Genomic DNA, 21337 nt, shown 5'->3' on the forward strand with positions numbered 1-21337 from the left:
AAGCATTTTTCTGATTCTTATATCAGTTCTCTCTCTACAACCAAGCTATTAAAAATGATAAGCATCCCTTGATGGTGTGGCTCAGTTGGTTGAGCCTCCTCCTCTGCACCAAGGGATGGCTGGTTTAATTCCCCATCAGGGCACATGCCCAGGTTGCTGGCTCAATTCCCAGTAGGGGGTGTGTAGGAGACAGCCTATCAATGTTTCTCTCTCTCTCTCCCTCTCCCATCCTCTATCTCTAAAAATCAATAAAAACATATTTTTAATGTGATAGACAATATTTTGATAATATATGTTTCCAACATGGTGAAATAAATTGAAAGCCAACTTTGGTTACTGTTTATTCTACATAGATTGAGAAGCCCTCAGTTGTATATGATTCCCGAGGCTTTAGGAAAGGTTCTTGTAATGAGTACATAGAATAAAAACAAAACGGAAAAAATTAGTAAAAGTTAAACTGCAGAAATACTTTTGGACAAAGAGAGGCTAAATGATTTTTGTGATATTGGGATAGATGAATAAATTTTGACAGAAAAATCTTTAAAAATTGTAGGGCTAACAAATAATACAAACTTATATTTGAGAAAATAAAGATTGATGGATATATTCTTCTGCTGAGACCAGAATAAATTCAGAATATAATTTAAAAAGCAATCTTAAAATATAAACTTATTGTAATACTAGTGGCCCAGTGTACGGAATTCGTGCACGGGGGGCGGGGGGAGTGTCCCTCAGCCCAGCTTGCACCCTCTCCAATCTGGGATCCCTTGAGGGATGTGAGGGATGTCCAACTGCCCGTTTAATGGGCAGTCGGACATCCCTCGCACAATCCAGGACTGCTGGCTCCCAACTGCTCACCTGCCTGCCATCCTGATCACCTCCTAACCACTCCCCTGCCAGCCTGATTGACGTCTAACTGTTCCCCTGCCAGCCCGATTTCCCCTAAGTGCCCTCCCCTGCTGGCCTGGTCACCCCCAAATGCCCTCCCCAGCTGGTCTGATTGCCCACAACTGCCCTCATCTGCAGGCCATCTTGTGGCCACATGGGGGCAGCCATCTTTGACAACATGGGTGTGGCCATATTGTGTGTTGGAGTGACAGTCGATTTGCATATTACCTCTATTATATGAGATACTACCCCAATTTGATAGAATCAACTCTACGTATGTGGCTGAATTGAAAAATACATTTTAATTTATAATAAAATAAGATACCATGAGTCAGTCTAGTAGAAATAATAGATATCAGAAAAAAATATACAAATAATTTATATTAATTGTTATTAGTTACTGATTATAAGATAAGAATGCTTATTTTAAGGAATAAAGTCTATCTTGAAAATATCTGTAGGGGAGAACAGATCTGAGAAAACAGAATATAAATTTTAGGAATTAAGTAATTGAAATTAAAAGCTATAATATGGTTTTACCTGAAGATCAGTCAAAGCAGAAGAAATCATGAAGTTGATATTATGTTATAAATATTATCTAGAATTCAGTGCAGAGAAGCAAAGAGATAGAAAATTTAAGACATGAAAATATATAGAAAAAGTTATAGAAGGTTTAAGTTATGTGTAGTTGGAGTTCCAAGAAGATAGCTAAGATAAAATGAGGCAACAGAAATATCCAATAAGATAATGAGTGAAAAATTTCCTGAACTAGATGAAATATATTTATCCATAAAGTCAAGAAGTTGAGTGAATCATACGCAGTATAAATTTTAAAAGAAATCTACATCTAGATGCATCAGAATAAAATTGCACACAATAGAAAAAAAATATTAAACTAATGAGAAAAAATGTTTGACAGCTAATGTCTTTTCAATGATTGGGTAGTTGTATAAATATAAGTTATAGCCAAACTGGAATTCACCAGAATAAGGACAAAAAAAACAAAACACTTTTATAACAAAAACTGAGTTTACTACTAACAGATGCATATTAAGGAAATTTATTTAAATGGACAGTCCTATTCACAAGAAAATCCCACATGAAAGATCCCTGGTTTAAAGAAGGGTGAAAAAAAATTCAAAAATAAGAAATAATGTTGGTAAAATATAACATATGAATAGCAATGTAATGTCTTGTGATATTTAATTTCACAATGAAAATATAGATATATTAATATTTACTCATATTATTTTATATTATAATATTATATTTTCTGGGATGACAAAATGATTGGTTAATTTTAATTATGTTAACTACATATGTTATGATTTCCAGGGCAAAAACTAAAATGAATATATGCAAACAATATTATTTCCATACTAGTAGAAAGAAAACAATAGCAAGAAAAGAAGTACTCAATTCAAAATGAAACCAAGAAGTAATGAAAAAGAACATAGTGTATTCAGGCAAATAGAAAGCACAAAACAAGGTGATATATATGTATATAATTTTTTCAAATATATCAGTACTTACACTATATATAAATCATTAAATAACCCAGTTAGCAGATAACAAATTTTTCTACATTTTTAAAACACTACAAAGAATCGACACTACTCAACTTCAACACTTACTATAAAGCTACAGTAACCAAAACAGTGTGATGTTGGCAAAAGAATAGAGAAGAGATTAATGGAACAGAACGGACAGCCCAGAAATAGACTCACACAAATATGGTCAACTGATCTCTGACAAAGAAGCAAAGGTAATACAACTGAGTAAAGGTAGTCTTTTCAACAGATGGTTGGTAGAATAAGGGGATGTCCACATTTTAAAAATCACTGAATCTAGGCCTTATACCATTCACAAAAATTAACTCAAATCAGATCACAGAACTAAATGTAAAATGCAAAACTCTAAAATTCTTAGATAATATTGGGAAAAACCTAGATAACCTGTGTATGGCTTTGACTTTTTAAGTATAATACCAGAAGCACAATGCATGAAATAATTTATAAGTTAGGTTTTAATAAAATAAAAAAAATTCCTGTTTTGTTAAAAACAATGTTAAGAGAATGAAAAGACAAGCCACAAACTTAGAGAAAAATATCTGCAAAACATGTATCTGATAAAGAACTGCTACCCAAGACATACAAAGAACTCTTAAATTATCCACAAGAAGAAAGCACATTGATTTTTAAAAACGGGCCAAAGACATTAGCAGGCATTTCACCAAAGAAGATACACAGATGACAAATAAACCTATGAAAAAAATCGCCACATTTTATTTAATCAAGGAAATGCACATTATAGTGAGATACCACTGCACACCCATGAGAAAGGCCTAAATCAAGAGCACTGACAATACCAAGTGTTGGTGAGGATGGAGAGCAACAGAGCTCTCTTCCTTGCTGGTGGAGATGCAAAATGGCATAGCACTTTGGAAGACAGTTTTGAGTTTTCTTTTAAAACTATACATACTCTTACCATCCAGTAGTTACACTCTATGTTATTTACCTATATGAATTGGAAAGTTACATCCACACAAAAAACCTGCACGCAGATGTTTATAGCAGCTTTGTTCATAATTGAAAAAATTTTGGAAATAGCCAAGATGCCCTTCAGTAGATGAATGGATAAACTGCAGTACATCCAGATAATGGAATATTATTCAACACTAAAACCAGACGAGCTATCAAGTCAGACATGGGGAAGACATACATGCATAATACTAAGTGAAATAAGCCCATCTGAAAAGACTACATACTGCATGACTCTAACAATGTAACATTCTTAAAAAGGCAAAACTATGGAGACAATTAAAAAGGACAGTATCGCTAGGGGACGGGGCAGGGGAGACGGGATGAAGAGACAGAGAGCAGAGCATTTTCAGAGCAGTATGATACCATAATGATGGATACATGTCATTATACATTTGTGCAAACTCATAAAATCCATGGTACCAAAAATAAATCATAATGCAAACTGTGGACTTTCAGTAATTATGATGTCTCAATGTAAGTTTGCAGATCATAGCAAATGTATCACTGGGTGGGGAAGGGAAATATGTTAATAATGGGGGAGGCTCTGGTTGAGTAGGGGCAGGGAGTATATGAAAAAATTTCTATACCTTCCTCCTAATTTTGTTTTAATCTTAAAGCTGCTCTAAAATGAATTGTTATTAATTAAAAAATAATAATATAAGGCAAAAATGAAAGAAGTACCAAGAGGGTTTAAAATTCCAAACTATATTGGGGGAATTTTAAGGTATCTTTCTTAGTAATTTATAGAACAAGTACTCAAAAACTCAGTAAGGACATGGGTTGATAAACCAATTTAATAACATTTGCATAAAAGACATATATAGAAGACACAACAGCTGGAGGATGTACATTATCCTCAAGCACACACAGGATATTCACAAAACTTTAACATATACTGGACTTAAATCAGTTCTTAAAAATTCCTTAAGGATTCTAAAGCAAACAAAGCTATTCTATAATATTTAATACATAGGTGATTATAAAGGAAATCAAGAATGTCAAGGTTATAAACTTCATCATAGTGGTTACCCTAAGAGAAGTAAGATATTTTGGAAAAATAGTGTTCTATTTTTTTTTTTAATGATCAGAGGTCACATGAAATATTTATGCATATTTTATTTATACTAGAGACCCAGTGCATGATATTCATGCAAGAGTAGGCCTTCCTTCCTCCGGCTGCCGGCTCCGGCTTCCCTCTGGCACCAGGAACCCGGGCTTCCCTCGCAGCCCCGGCTTCATCCAGAAGGTCGTCTGGAAGGACATCCGAAAGGATGTTTGGTCTAATTAGAATATTTTGCTTATATTATTATAGATAATTATTTAAAATAATTTATATAATTTCCATAATTATGTGTATATTTATAATATATTTATTTATAAATCTTGATATAATCACATGGCATATACAATATTTTGCATGCATTGTATATATCTCAATAAAATACAAGTAATTAAAAAGCTCCCAGTGCTCACTTTTGCAGCACAGATGCAGTGCTAAAATTGGAAGGATATGGAGATAGCATAGCTTCTACACAAGGATGACATGCAAATCCATGAAGCATTCTATATATTGCTTTATTTTCTAATGTTTATGGATAACAAAACAATGTCTCTGATAAATGGGGTGACTTGTCCAATTGAGGGCCCTTCAAGCTTAAAATTCCACTCCTAATTTCTCCTCCAAACAAATGAAAGAGCTTCTACAAATCAATATTTACATAAATATTTTAAAGCTAGAAATTAACTTTGTTTATAGGAAAATCTATAATGCCTTATCCTGACTTCTTTCTCTACTACGGTGTGAGTGGATCCATAATGCTTTTACCTATCATTTCAATTAAAAGTGAAATGCATAAATGGAGACCCTGATTCATTTACAAATGAAATTCTGCTACATAAAGCAAAATTCTGTCTTTTTAAAGATAATATAATAAAATTTTAAAATTTTGCACTAATGGAATATGAAAATTCTTACATCTTCAGGAGGCTATGGGAATATTTTCTCAAATTATTACCTAAAGAATACAATAATTTTGGTACCAGGTTTATTAGTCTCTAATATATTGTCACTCAAAGTGTGAAGGAAAATTATTTTTATTTATTGCTTTTTATAATGCAAGCGATATTAATATGCATTCAATACTCCATATGATGTTATTCCTGTCTATAACAGAAGCATATATATATATTCTAAAGTTTGACAAATATAGAAATTATTAGGTGCAAAACATTAATGGACATTAAGAAATGCATTGTGAATGTGTAGACATGTGCCATGAGCTATAGCTCTAAAAGGTTATTACAATGATATTTTTAAAATGTTTAATTGTTCCATCAAGCCTCTATATTAATGTATCAATATAATAACACTTTCTTATTTTCAAATAAAACTAGTAAGGAAATTAACAGTCTCTACTTGGCTTTCAATTAATACTACTAGTACACAAATTAATAGAATTATGGATTTTTTTTTTAACCAAAGAGTAAAAACTATTCGATATGTCAGGGACCTAAAGTCTTAACACTATACCAAAAAACAAAAAACTCCCAAACCAAAAACAGTAGGCAGTAGAATTTCTAAGATTATATTATTTTAAAAGTCAACCTACTTACATCATCAGGCATTATTCTATCAGGTGGGCCCTAGTTTGGATGACCTACTATATTAACACTCCCTGAGGGAGTTTGAGTTGGATAGAGGAATATTTTCTGAGACTAATTAAATTGAGAAAGTGAAACGAGAGAGAATCATGTCAATGGAACCTCTGTCATGGTTAGTCCTGAGCAATTGCTCAAAATTATTTGAAATAACTTCAAATCAATTAGGACTGTATACCCTTCTTATCTCTTATTTCTTCTTTCTTAAAGGCACAGTAAAATCCTTATATAGTATGAAATAAAATACATTTAAAAATACCTGTTACAGATTTAGAATTCTGATAAAGAGGCCTTCCTAGACTCAACCCCAGAATAGTGTTCTGTGTAGTTTTGTGGTTAATCCTGGAATCTTCCCCTCCTGCCAGTGACTCCCCGGAACCTGGTTCTGGGTCTGGATTTAGAGACTTCTGCAGATAGTCTCACCTCCAGGGTCGGGGAGTCTTAGTGTGTGGCAATTTAGATAGCACAAGCCTATGCATAGGAGAGTTCAATTCACTTTTTAAAAAAATAATAAAATGGCTACAGTTGTTAAATAATTCATATATATTAGGCAATTATTATTATGTATTATTATATACATTTTAAGAGGAGAAAACTGAGACAGAGAGAAAGTAAGTAATTTACCCAACATTACACAGCTAATAAGTGAAAAAGCCAACTTACTTTGTTCAAGTCTGTTGCTAGGCAGATAAAAAGATGACTAAAGTGAAGTCTTTTCTCTAAGGACCAAGTTAATTTATTCTGTAATTAATTTCTCATATGTCACGATTCCAGCGCCTCTTTTAATGGAAAATTAAGTGTTGTGCCCAATTCACAGGAAGCCGTAGGAAGCAATTTTAGGCAATGGTAGTTCTAAAAACGATGCCCTATTTACACTTAGTATTTCTAAAAAATGGGTAAATCTGCCAATACCATGGCAGAGAAGAATCACTATTACTGATTTTCCCTTTTACTTCAGGTTCAATAGGTCTTGGCACATCATTGTTTGATCCCATCATTTAAAACTTTGATATTTTTTAATCATAGATTTTTAAAATTTTTATTTTAAAATATTACATTAAAATAATATTCATTTGATGATTGAGGTTTTTTTGTCACCACCTTAAATTTTGTGCCTAAGGTATTTCATTTGTCCCACTTAACTTACCCTCGTTCTAGCCCTAGATAACAACAAACATGGAGACATATTATAAGTTAATATCTCTATGACTTTACCAACTTGTGATTCTTGAGCTCTCACAGTAGAAACCAAAGAACCACCTTTATGTGTTATATGGTACTCTGCTAGAAAGATATAAATGAGGAGATACAGATCAACTGAACAATACCAATGGCAAAACCTTTGCTTTCAGAATTGTACATAAGTTGAATACAGACACTTATTGTAATTGGTTGATAAGTACACTAATGTCCACTTTGTAAAAGAATATTTGTTATTCCATAGAGATTCACTTAAATATAGTAACTCCATAATATTAAATGTTCTGTCTACTGTCTGCAGAATCCATATATTTTAAAAGATATAATTTAGTAACTCATTTTTATTTTTCTTTGCTTTCATAAAAAAACATTCATACATTCTATGTACTACCCAACCCCCAAACAGATGAATTTTGAAAATGAATTCAAATGTCAGGGACTAGCAAGTATTTTTCATTCTAGTACTTTTTTTTTTTTTACTCTTCCTGCCATAAAATACAATGAAATATGTAAAGGAGTGATTAGTGCTGCAGTTAGCCTTTCACCCTTACATATAGCTTTGGCTCTATTCCCAAAATTTCTGTTTTTAAACTTTTGTACAAACAATCCTTTTCTTTATTCATGAAGTCATTTTTTCCTTAGTGATCAATTACATATATATTTAATATATTTTAAAAGAATAGGGATGTTGCTTGTCACACACAAATGGCTCTTAGAGAATTATTGGTTACATGCCAGTGCTGTCAACATTCCAACAACACGTTGGATTGGTTAAGGAAGAAGCCATAAACAGCCTATCAACAAGTATTTATACAAATGTTAATGAATTTAAAATTCTATTAGTGTAACATTTATGCCAAACTCCAATTTTATTTGTGCTTTATTTGTGAGGTATGATGCAATAACTTCTTTTAATAAACACATACGGACCACTTATACTTTATAATGTAAATCACATTTTTAGTATTTCCAGCATAAAATACATAGAATCAGCCATTTATCAAAGTTACCAAAAATATTTCTATCACATGAAGCATTTTGCTCAGCATGCAACCATGTCCTCCAAAAGCTTTTGGTAAAGAAATGAACTCATCTCTATCCATGAAACTAAGAGTATTTTATTATTATATTACCGAGGAAAGCCATTACAGGAAAAGAAAATAGTCATGGGAAAATTGCCATAAGTATAAAAATATAAATAATTAGCCCTTTTTGTGTGCCTCAAATGACAATTGAATCTTAATCTCCCTCTGTATATATTATGCTATATTTGAAAATTTAGAAAACTGGTTTATTTGAAGCATATGGGTTTAATGAATCCTTATTTTGCTTTTCATAAAGAAAGGAATATTTCCATTAAAAAAAGAATTTATTTCTTTTGGTGAACTTCTTTAAAGCTGAACAACTTTTTCTAGGGTTGCATACATTATGAACATTTTATAAAGAAGCCTTTATGACAGAGAAGCCTTTATGACAGAGAAGTTTTTCTGTGTTATTTTTTTTTAATTTAATACCTTTAATTGTCAGATTTTTGAAACATCATTATATCATTTATATCATATATCATTATATCATTTATTCAATAACAACACTCAGTAGATAACAGAAACAGGCTACACATATTTATTTCCATTTAGCCTGAATAACCAGTTTTACTCAACAATGCTCTCCTAAGTTTTGCTATGACTAGGGAAGATAGCATTTTAAGTCGTCCATCATTTAAAAATTGAAATGACTTTCTAAACAGGCATTAAGAAAGGAAGTGAGGTCTGTTGTTACTTCACCTCTTTCATTTCTGATTTTTTTTATTTGGGTCCTCTATCTTTGTTTCTTGGTGAGCCTGGCTAGAGGTTCATCAATCTTGTTTATCCTTTCAAAGAACCAGCTCTTGGTTTTATTGATCTTTTGTATTGTTTTTGTGGTCTCTATGTCGTTTATTTCCACTCTGATCTTTATTATCTCCTTCCTTCTGCTCACTCTGGGCTTTTCTTGTTGATCTCTTTCTAATTCTTTAAGTTGTAGGGTTAGATTTTCAGCATGTAACTCCCTGGCAGCCTCAGGTTTGTGGGGCATATGTAACTCGGGTGGGGTGGAGGGTAGGTGGCAGGTCTCCACTGCCACACCCCCTATGGGGTGAGGTGGTCTAAGCTGGGAAAGCTGGGACACAGTTGTCTTCCTTTCCCAGGGGAGAAGTTGTTGGAGTTTTTCCAGCAGAAGACTCGGCACAGAAACTTCCCTAATCCCCCTATCTCCTCTCCATGCAGGTGATGCCACGTTAGTTGTTAATTTTTACTCCAATCTAATTTGACTTATTGAGGTGAAGTTTCTATTAAAATAATTAAGCTAATCATCCTATCTAATAATAGACAAACATGGTAATTAACCGTACCTTCACTACCATCGCCATTGGCTGATCAGCGTGATATGCAAATTAACCGCCAACAAAGATGGCGGCTAATTTGCATACTGCAGGCAGGGCGGGACACCAGGAGCCGCAGAAAGCCTGGCCATAGGCAAGGCAGCCACCTGGGACCCAGGAGCCCATCGGTGAGGTCTGCAGGCGAAGCAGTGATCAAGCTATGAGGGGGAGGGTGGGGGGCGGAAGGAGCTACAGGAGCAGCTCTGGCCAGAGACTGAAGACTCCGGCCGGAGTGAGGAGCAAAGACTGAAGGCTCCAGTCGCAGTGAAGACTGTGTCCAGAGCGAAGATGGAAGGCGGTGGCCAGAGTGAAGGTCTGGGTCCCAGGTGCCAGAGGAAAACTGGTGCCAGCAGCCAGGGGAAAGAAGGCCTATTGCACGAATCTTCATGCAACGAGCCTCTAGTCCTATACAATAAAAGCCTAATATACTAAGTGTCCAGTCTTCTGGTCATCCATTCAACCAATCAAAGCGTAATATGCTAATGATATGCTAAGGGCACTCAACCGCTCACTATCATGTGCACTGACCACCAGGGGACAGATGCTCCAACCTGTAGGTTAGCTTGCTGCTGGGGTCCAGCTGATCGGGACTGAGTGAGACAGGCTGGACATGCCCTGGAGCCCTCCCATGGTCCCTCCCTGGCTGGCCAACCTCCCACGTCCCTCCCTGGCCCCGATCGTGCACCAGTGGGTTCCGTCAGCCTGGCCTGTACCTTCTTTCAATCTGGGACCCCTTGGGGGATGTTGGAGAGCCAGTTTTGGCCTGATCCTGCTCAACGCAGGAGCTTCCCCCTTGTGGTCAGTGCACTCCCACAGCGGGAGCACCGCTCAGCCAGAAGCCGGGCTCATTGCTGGCAAGCACAGTGGCAGTGGCGGGAGCCTCTCCCGCCTCCGCAGCAGCGCTAAGGACGTCTGACTGCTGGCTTAGGCCTGCTCCCTACGAGAAGGCTCAGGCTGGGCTGAGGACACCCCCCACCCCCCTGCCAAGTGCACGAATTTCATGCACCAGGCCTCTAGTGTTTAGATAATGGGGTATCCTTCACAATGCACAGGTTTGTATCCACCCTAAAATTCTAAATTCCAGCTCTACCTTTCTCGGGGCTCTGAGAGGACATTAATCAACTGTGGCAATGATTCCTTTACTTCACCAATATTTATTGAGCACCATATTACTATGTCCCATTTAAATAGCTTATATTCTAGTAGCCAAAACAGACACATTGAACAGGAAAGTAGAATATAATGTCATAGATGTTATTATGGGATCTATAGGATCCTTTGGAGGACATCTCTTACCTAAACTGAATAAGGAATGCAATGTTGGAAGCTCAGGGGCTTACCCCAAAGAACGTAATTTCTAAAGCTGAGATCTGAAGACCTGAAGCAAGAACATGGTTGGTAAAGCGGATAATACCAAGAACAAAGTTTATAGGCGAAAGAGATAATTTTGAACAATTATATCTGGGTGATTGAGGCAGGAACCTAACACATGAATTTCTTAAAAGTATATGCAAGGCTTGTGTGCTATGCAAAAAATTTTGCACATTATCCAAAAGCAGTGGAAGAACCCAGGAGTTTTAATCAATGAAAGTAGCATATTAGATTTGTACTTTAGCAAGACTATTTAGTATATGGAGATAGTATATGTAGGAGCAAGACCAAAGCAAATAGACCAGAGAGAAGCTGTTACAGTAATGCAGAGGAGATGATGGTGGCCTGAATTAAAGTAGTGGCAATGGGAATGCAAGAGATTTGACAGAGTGAAAAGAATTTAGGAGGTAAAATATGCAGTTGGGAGGTAGAAAGCTGTTTCAGTGCAACATTCTGGCTTCTGAGTTGTACATTGACAATGGTGGTAGTGTGGTAGCAACTTGGAAAAAGTGGTTTAATACATGGCTTCAGTCTTTTTACATACTCACTTGACATCTGGGCATATCTACTAAATAGAGAGGTTATGGATAAATACATTTCAGAAGGCAATAGGGAGAGTGATTGAAGAAATTAAATGAATGTCCTCATACAGGAAATAGAATAAGATGGAGCCAGGATAGGACCCCAAAGAAGAATCCTGAAATTGGAAGGAATGGCAATGAAAGAGGAATCCTTGAAGGAGACTGAGATTAAGACAGAAGTCAGAAGAAAACATGGAGAGTGTCTGAAACAAAATCCAAAGGAAATAAGCCTTTAAGAATGAAGGAGTGGACAACAGTATATAATATTATAGAGGAGGCAGCAAGATAAGAACTTCAAACAGTCCCAAAGACTTAGCAGTATTAGTGATCTCAGTGTGAACAGCTCCAGTGGAATGGTGTGGGGGAGAATCCATATTGCAGTGGGCTGGAGCATGAATGTCAATGAGTCATCAGAGACTGGACTGTATCTACTATTTCAAAAAATCCATCTGATTAGGGAAGATGAGAGAGGAGGGGAAGATATAAAGCCATTTCTGAGCGGCAAAAGAAAGAAAATACCATGAATCCTAAATTATATCAATGAATCCTAAATTATATGAATACTTGGGATTCAGAGTATAGTTGAGAGTATTGGTCTTAAGAGGAGGGGTGTCTCTCTTATTGTGACAGATATTATGTCATTACACACTCATTCCTGTTTTTAAAAAAGTACACCTAAATAATATGGGGCCAGTAGAGATGGAAAGGAGGAGCCACGTATGAGTGTGATACACAGCAGATGAATTAGAGCAAGTTTCTGATTAGATGTTGGTACTTAAGAAATGAGCAGCCAGGGTTGACTGCAGAATATCTGGTCTGGATGCCTTGGGAATTCAGGAGGAAAACAGACTTAGTGGGATGATAATGGTAAAACTAAGTTGTGATTCTGAAATTCAGCTGGATATGAAAATATAAATAAGATACAGGTTGGTGATACCTAGTCTTCTAGGCTGCCAGCGTCATGAGATAATATACAATGTCTCCCTAGCTGACCTTCCTCAGAAGCCAGCACAGTGCCAGGCGCAGAGTAGAGAATGTGGTCTCTTAGGTAAGTGTAGAATGGGAGCACCATCATCTAGGAATCTTTGAAGGAGCCTGAGAGGATCACTCGAAGTTTGGCTGTTGCAAAGTCCTTCTGAGAAGCGAGTTTTAAGACAAAGTAAATGGCCTGCATAGTTGAATTTAGCAAAAAGGTCAATGAAGGTAAAGAATATATGTGCTTGTCAGAGAAGACAATTTAAAGCCTTCTCAGTAAGGACAATTTCAATTTCATAAAACCAGATTGCAATAAATTAAGGAGGGAACAGAAATTAAAGAAAAAAGAGACAGAGAGTGGACTTCTCTTACAAAAAATGTTAACCAATACCTTTTAGTGTGAAACACAAGGTATTAGAAGATTATAGAATTTGTCCCTGAAATTTTATATCTCATTTTAGAAGTTTACTGAATTGAGAGGTACAAACTTATAAATTATAATGAGGAAATGGCTTATAGTTTAGAAGATATTTAACAAATAAAGAAATGTGTTTTCCTAAAGAAGAAAAAAATCTTCTTTTGAAAGTAAAATGAAAACTAAAATCAAATAATGGGCAGAAGTAAATATTTGCACCAGTGATAACAGATAAAGGATCACAAGTAGTCAATTGAAAACAAAAACATAAATTCAGTACTAAGATTCAGTAGGTTATTGGGGAGAACAGAAAGATATTTTATACTATATGACCTATAATTAATAAATAATCATATTAAATATGCAAAATTTCAGTAGCCACAAAGACATGTAAACTAGATAATATCATATGATATTTTTGTCAAAATATCAACAACTTTAAATACGTAATATTATAATGTTGACCAGGGGCTCGGTGAATTGAGAAACCTCATATAGTTATGTGGTAAATTGATTAAAGCTTTTAAAACTATTTAATAATATAGATTATTTTGAGTTCTTCAAAATATTGATAGTTTTAGACAAGTCATTAATTCCACCTGATCAAATAAATTAACTAAATAGGATAATTACAAACTTATGTAACAAATTTGTACATCATAGTGTAAAACCACTAATAGTGTGTTCAGAGTGAGATTTACATTTCATGGAATACATTTGTTACAGTACTAACTGAAAGGTAGGCTGTATATATACAAATAACAAACAAAGCAATTTTATGAGAAAACTACAAGGAAATGCCTTAAAAATATTATCCAGTGGTTGTTTTTGGATAGTGGGATTTTTGTGGATTTTCTTTTATTTTTAATTCTTTTATTTATTTCTTAAAGTGTCAATAGTGAGACTACATTATTTTTATAATTTAAAAGTTTAACAATTTGTTTAAATAAAAGCAATCAAATTTGTGTTTTGAAATAAAGGGGCCTATATAGACAGTAGTAATTAGGGGAGAGCAGCAATCAAAGGAAGACATTTTTCTTAGGCTGATGATACAAGAGGTTAGTGAAGCAAGTCCCAGAGAAGTAGGATAGCACAGTAGATAAGGGTCTCACTTTCTTCAGGCAAAATGATGCTTCTATAAACTGAAAGGAAATACTTATTGGGCAGCCTGGCTAAATTAGAACTTTGTTAAGTAACCCAGGTCACTACTATTTTTCGTACCCCAGTTGCAAAAAAACAGGACTTCTTCTGCAAGTTTCAATGAGTAAACCTTAGTTTTTTCTTCTCAGTGGCAGAAGTGGTCCTGAAATGGCTTAGCCAAATCACTTCCTGCAGCTTCTGAATTGCAGTATCTTTGAGTTCATTCAGCCAACTTCATCACTGTGTTTGTTCTGTTTCTAACACTGAGCTGTGCCAATCTACCAATCTATTCCTTAGGGTTAAAATGGTTCATTTGAATGGGACCCTTACAGTGAAATGTCTCATCTTTACTTGGGAATAGTTGTCTAGAATCTTGGTTGAGTTCTGATGTAAAAACCGCTTAATATGTATAGGGTGTTATTGCACAGCTGAGGAACACTTTCCAAAATGACTACTTAAAAAAGTGACTATCAGTATGTGTCACTGTTTTTAAAAGCAGGAAGCCATAGATAATTCTTATTTTTAACTAAAAGTACACTTGTTACAAAAGGATTCTCTGAATAATAAGAATAAGGTTACAGCTGTGGACTGGAGTCCCCACTATTCTCTGTCACTGCACTCATGGTTCCAAATCTGACCTGGTCACCCAAGAAAAGCATAGAAAAGGCTGGGACTCTGCTGGAGAAGAGACTTAATGCTGTGCTCACTGGGTGTGGTAACACCAAGTCTTTCCTCTGTCTGAGTCTCTTTTATAGTTTCTGTACATCTACCTATAAGGCCATTTACCAAAATGGTGACAGGTCATGGATTTAGTGGTTAGCCCTTGTATGTAAAGTATATGTGTCTCCAATATATCAAATATGGGTGGGTTAGTTTCAGCTCCGGATGCAAGGGTGTGGCCATTTTGGAAACGTAAGATCCATGAGTACTAAGAGGTTTGAGAAATGAACATTCTGATCTTTAGCTGATGATCTATGGCAAAAGAATAGTTCAAATTAATAAATTGACAGTTTAAATAACAGATTTTTAATTATAGCATTCTTGTGAGTTTGATTACCATGAGTTAGTTTTCAAGAGGTATATTTCTCTGATTTACTGTCAATCAGTTGTCTAAAACTATTAAGCCCCCAAAACTGTTATGGCACCTGAAAAAGAAACCAGCCCCCAAAATCATATTCTTGGATAAAAGCTCTAAAACAACAGATCTTCAGTGTAACTCTGAAATGCATAGCATTAATGTAGCAGCAATGTCTATAATTAAAAAAATACAACTATATATACATATATATATTAAAATTTACATTTGCATGTAAGGGTTGGAGTCTTCTTTTTTAACTATTTTATTTTTTATGCTTGTTACCTTGGTATTCATACCTAGTATAATTTATCATCTTCATATTTTCCATAAACACTTTTATTGTTATGTTCCCCACCCCTCTTTTTGAAATAAGTATCCTATATAATAAAAGGCTAATATGCAAATTGACTGAGTGGCGGAATGACTGGTCACTATAACGCGCACTGACCACCAGGGGGCAGACGCTCAATGCAGGGGGAGTGCCGCTCAGCCAGAAGCTGGACTCATGGCTGGCGAGCGCAGTGGTGGTGGTAGGAGCCTCTCCTACCTCTGCGGCAGTGCTAAGGATGTCCAATGGACAGCTTCGGCCCACTTCCTGTGGGGAGCAGGCCTAAGCCATCCGTCAGACATCCCCTGAGGGCTCCTGGACTGTGAGAGGGCACAGGCCGTGCTGAGGGACCCCACCTGAATGCACAAATTTTGTGCACCGGGCCTCTAGTTATGGCATAAGCCATATAATCCTGATAGAAATTGTATTCCCAACTTAAAATATTATATTACCTTACACAAACCAAGCTTAGTTTTAAATAAAATTAAAATTCTGTTTTAAATATCTTCATTATATTTATAAATTCTGCATATGCATAAAACTAGTATGAGAACAATTGGTCTTTAAAATAAGCCTAAAAGGCCGAACCGGTTTGGCTCAGTGGATAGAGCATCGGCCTGCGGACTCAAGGATCCCAGGTTCGATTCCGGTCAAGGGCATGTACCCTGGTTGCGGGCACATCCCCAGTGGGGGGTGTGCAGGAGGCAGCTGATCGATCTCTCTCATCGATGTTTCTAACTCTCTATCCCTCTCCTTTCTTCTCTGTAAAAAATCAATAAAATATATTTTTTAAAAATAAAAATAAAAATAAAATAAAATAAAATAAGCCTAAAAGGACATCATAGTGCATAGATAGATTTTTTTATATTAGAACTAGAGTCCCAGTACAGGTAGGGTCCCTAACAGCTGCTGGCTGCCAGCCGGGGCCTTCCTTTGTTCCGCGCCACCCCCTGGTGGTCAGTGCACGTCATAGCGAGTGAAAGAACTCCTGGTTGGTTGAACTCCAGAGGGGACAGTTTGCATATTAGGCTTTTATATATATATAGATAGATTCTACTGTCAACCAAAAATAATTATTTGAAATTTCTAATTATAAGAATAACAAAACAACTCTTAAAAAATATTGGTTGCATTAAGGCATTTTCTTTATTTTTCAAAGTACGTGGGTTTGAAACTCAAGCAGGAAAAGTTACTTTGTGACTGACTTTTTTCTTACAGATGATTTAGATCCCATGCATTATGTTATTTCCCCCCTTTCTTATGATAAAGTTTTTACCCTAACTGAACTGTTTGGACCAAATTTGATCCCTTTAAATAACAAATAAAATGTCCATATTCCTTTCTCAGTTAAGGAAGAAGAATTTATCTGCGAGGATACCAAGGCACATGAAAAATTAGAAAGGAGTAAGGAATATATATATCAGTGGCTTCACACACAGGTTGGAGTTCATGAAACAACTAGTTCCAGAGATTTGAAATGGTAAGGTCATTTCCCTTAAATTAGATTTTTGTATTGTAAACACATCTTGAAAAGTTAAACCTAGGTTAACTGTGCTAAAACAAACATGACTTATAGCCAAAGGCCAATATACCATGAAGCCAGGTTATAAAATGGCCTCTTATATAAAATAGACTTAATCACTCTTTATATTTTTCATTCTAAAATGTTTAAGAAACTCTTTCTGTAAATGCTTAATAACAACAGATGAACTGCACAAATGATTCTGCTTTTTAAAGTAAATGCATAGTATATATTAACTGTTGATAAATGTTATATGTAGTACAAATTGTATTTTATTTTGTGTTATTTTTGTTATCATTTATGTTTGGCAATTAAAATTATAATTCTACCCTGATGCTGACACTTTACATGTCATATAACTAATTTTCAATGATGTCCCAAGGCTCAGCTTCCTCTCCTTTATAGTGAGATTATAATGTTTTATCTATCTCACAGAATAGAGGTGAGCTCACAAGGTTGAAGATATTAAATTTTTTATTTAGCAATAAACAGGGTCAATTAATTATATATATATATATATATATATATATATATATATATATATATATATATATATATATATTATTTCGCGAGGGCTGCCATAACAAAATACCAGAGATTGGGTAGGTTAAACAGCAAGGATTTGTTTACTCACAGTTCAAGAAATTACAAACCCCAGGTCAAGGAGTCAGCAAGCTTGATTTCTTTGGAGGTCTCTCTCCTTGGCTTGCAGATGGCTCCCTTCTCATTGTGTCCTCACATGATCATCCCTCATCTGTGTTGTCTATATTCTAATCTCTTCTTATAAAGACACCAGTCATACTGGATTTGGGCCCAACCATGTGACTTCATTTTACCTTCATTCCCTCACCCTACAACCAAATACAGTAAAATTCTGAGGTATTGAGGGTTAGGACTTCAATATATGAATTTTATAGGAACAAAATCCAGCCAATAACAATATAAAACATATATATATATATACACACACACACACACACACACATAGCCACTGAATCTAAGTTTTAAGGAAATAAAAGCCTGGAGATAACATTTTGACATAAATTTTCAAGATTTTCATTGTAGCCACTTATATGCACAGAAAAGTAAAATATATGTTATTTTAAGCATTTATTAAATGTGTAAACCAATATGGAATGTAAATGTAGATGACACTTTAGAAACATTTCCAGGCATTTTGGGTAATAACTATTTAAATGAGTAACAAACTAACAAACAAAATCCTACAATTAGTGTAATTCATAAGATGAAATCCTTAGAACTATAAACAAATGTAGTATAACCCCATGACTTGCCATCTACATTAACCAGATATAAGAGGTCTTTCAGAGATTTTAAAGCATTAGCAGAGATAATGTGAAAATTTTAAAAACTTATTCAGGATGTAGTTTAGATAAGCTCACACATTTAACAATATCCCTTACTCCTAAACAAGTTATATTTAAATATATTATACAACAGGTAATTATTTATGGATATTCTCTTTTGAAATATAATATGTAAAGGTATAGGCAGTAACATTTTAAGAAATACTATTTTCAAGAATGGAAGTGGGTTGTTTTTTTCCAGAGACAGTGGAAGGGAAGGGGAGAAAAAGAGGGGCACCGAGAAACATCATGTGAGAGAGACACATCAACTGGTTGCCTCTCACAGGCTCCCCTACTGGGGTAGGGGTGGGGGAGTGAACCACAATTGGAAATGTGCCCTTGATCAGGAATCGAACCTGAGACCTTCTGGTGCACAGGCCAACACTCTAACACTGACCAGGGCAAGAATGGAAGTTCTTGAAAATCCAAATGCTCTACTTTTAAACAGAAGTTAATTATGAGCAGTAGAATAATGTATTAAACCACAAAAAATATTTTAAAAATAGGAAGCTTTGCCTTAATCATAAAATAAGAAAGATATGTAGGTAAATAAGTATTTATATTTTTTAATAATTTTTTAGCTATCATTCTTGTTTCTTTCATATTTTTATTATATGTGTTTATGTTTAGCAAAGAAAGGTAGCATTAAAGTGTTACTTAGAAATTTTATGTCAAATTTAATTTTATTAATGACTACGGAAAAACGTAAATTTGTATATACCTTTGCATGTAACCCCTATTTAAGAAAACTATTGTTAGCATTTTTTAAATTACTAATTAGTCCCAAACCTTTAATTGGGCATTTTTTTCATATTCTTTCTCTATATTTATGTAATAATATTATTTCTGTTTTTTGTCACTGCAGCAATCATTTCTTGCCTGAGTTAGATCCAAATGTACTTAATGGTGGAAGAGTTCAGCTTGTGGTAAGAAATGTGTTTAAAGATACAGAAAAGTTGTAGACACAAGTACTTAACAAATGCACTTTAAAATATGTCCATATGTTAGTATAAATTATGAAAATCTCAACTGTGTTTATTTAAGATAATATCAAAATACTATGTACTGGGATAGTAACATTTTCTCCACTTCTAGTATAACATTAAAATGTATTACTCTTGCCCAACTGGTGCACCTCAGTGGTTGAGCATAGACCTATGAACCAGAAGGTCATGGTTCAATTCCAGGTCAGGCCATATGCCCTGGTTGTGGGCTCAATCTCTAGTGTGGGGTGTGCAGGAGGCAGCCAACCAATGATTCTCTCTTATCATTGATGTTTCTATCTCTTTCTCCTTCTTCCTCTCTGAAATCAATAAAAGAGTAATAAATGTATTACTCTAGAATATTAATTCTACATGGTAGATTGTAAAATGTTAACATGTTACAGTATTTAAAATAAAATTACTCTAACAGGAATTTGCTTAATAAAAATATTTTTGAATATTCAAAGAATAGAATACTTGAGTGAAACAGCAAAGTACCCTCACAACTCATAAAATTAAACCAGATAAAAATTAACAAGTAATTGGGAATTCACCCACTCTAAGTAATCCTATCTAATAATAGCCAAACATGGTAATTGACCATACCTTCGCTACGCCTCCCATTGACTAATCAGCGAGATATGCAAATTAACTGCCAACAAAGATGGCGGCTACCACCAGCGCGAGCCACCATCCAGGCCCCCCGTGGGCGACGCCAGAAGCTGCCTGCCTGCCGCCCGGGACCGGATCGGTCTAGGGCTGCTGGCAGGCCCCGGAAGCCCCAGAAGCCACCAGATATGACAGTAACTCTATCAGTAAGCACTCTGAAAGTCAGTGGCATAAATGCACCAATTAAAAGACAGATTATGAGGGTGAATCAAAAACAAAACCCACTTTAAATATAAAGACACATATAGATTAAAAGTAAATGAATTAAGCTGCAGCCTTTTTTTGCTCAGTGGATAGAGCATTAGCCCATGGAGTGAAGGCTCCCAGGTTTGATTCCAGTCAAGGGCATGTACCTCAGTTGCTGACTTGATCCCCAGTCCCTATCAGAGCATGTGCAGGAGGCAACCAATCAATGTGTCTCTCCCTTTCCCTTCACTCTCTCTAAAATTCAATGGAAATATATCCTTGGGTGAAGATTAACAAAAACAAAGTAAATGAATTAAGTAACATTAAAGAGATTATAAGAAAAATATATTCCAAATTTTGTTAGTTGTATAATGGTTATGTTTAAATTATTAACACCTAAGAAATTGGGTGAAGGGTACATATAATATGCTGTAGTATTTTATAGTTTTTTTTACATGTATGAGATTATTTCAAATTAAAATATTAAAACATTAAAAATTAATAAAATATTAATTGAAATGTATCTGCATTACATGAAAAATCTTCTAATTGCTTCTAGCATAATTTATTAAATTGTGCTAAAATTTACAAGGGTTCAATTAAAAAATATCTTAATTCTAAATGATATAATAGAAAATATATAATAGTGCAGTTATAAGCACTTATCTGAAAATAAAAATTTAAAGAAGTGAATTTAAAGAAGGGATTAGCCAAAGAAAATATATGCACAACCCATGGACACAGACAACAGTATGCTGATGGCCAGAGAGAAGTGGGGGGCAAGAGCTGGGTAGAGGGGGAAAAGGGGGGGTATAGGGACATCCTATATCCTATCTAATAAAAGAGAAACATGGTAATTAGCCGTACATCCGCTACCCTTCCCATTGGCTAATCAGGGCGATATGCAAATTAACTGCAAGCCAAGATGGCCTCCAGCAGCCAGGCACTGAAGCGAACAGGGAGGCTTGCCTGCTCCAGTGACGGCAGAACTCCAACGTTCCCCGCCTGACTTGC

General features: G+C 35.3%; 1 protein-coding gene and 1 pseudogene across 1 annotated transcript in view; both read left to right on the forward strand.

Annotated features, from left to right (window-relative positions):
- LRRIQ1 (leucine rich repeats and IQ motif containing 1) overlaps positions 1–21337 on the forward strand; it is a 189406-nt gene that overhangs the window by 161179 nt on the left and 6890 nt on the right. The window contains 2 exon segments of the mRNA XM_023749734.1: positions 16970–17076; positions 19351–19411. Of these exon segments, the coding sequence (XP_023605502.1) occupies positions 16970–17076; positions 19351–19411 (168 nt within the window).
- On the forward strand, positions 4904–5004 carry LOC111824960 (annotated as a pseudogene).

This window comes from Myotis lucifugus, unplaced genomic scaffold, assembly GCF_000147115.1.
Source record: "Myotis lucifugus unplaced genomic scaffold, Myoluc2.0 scaffold_9, whole genome shotgun sequence".
Taxonomy (NCBI): Eukaryota; Metazoa; Chordata; class Mammalia; order Chiroptera; family Vespertilionidae; genus Myotis; species Myotis lucifugus.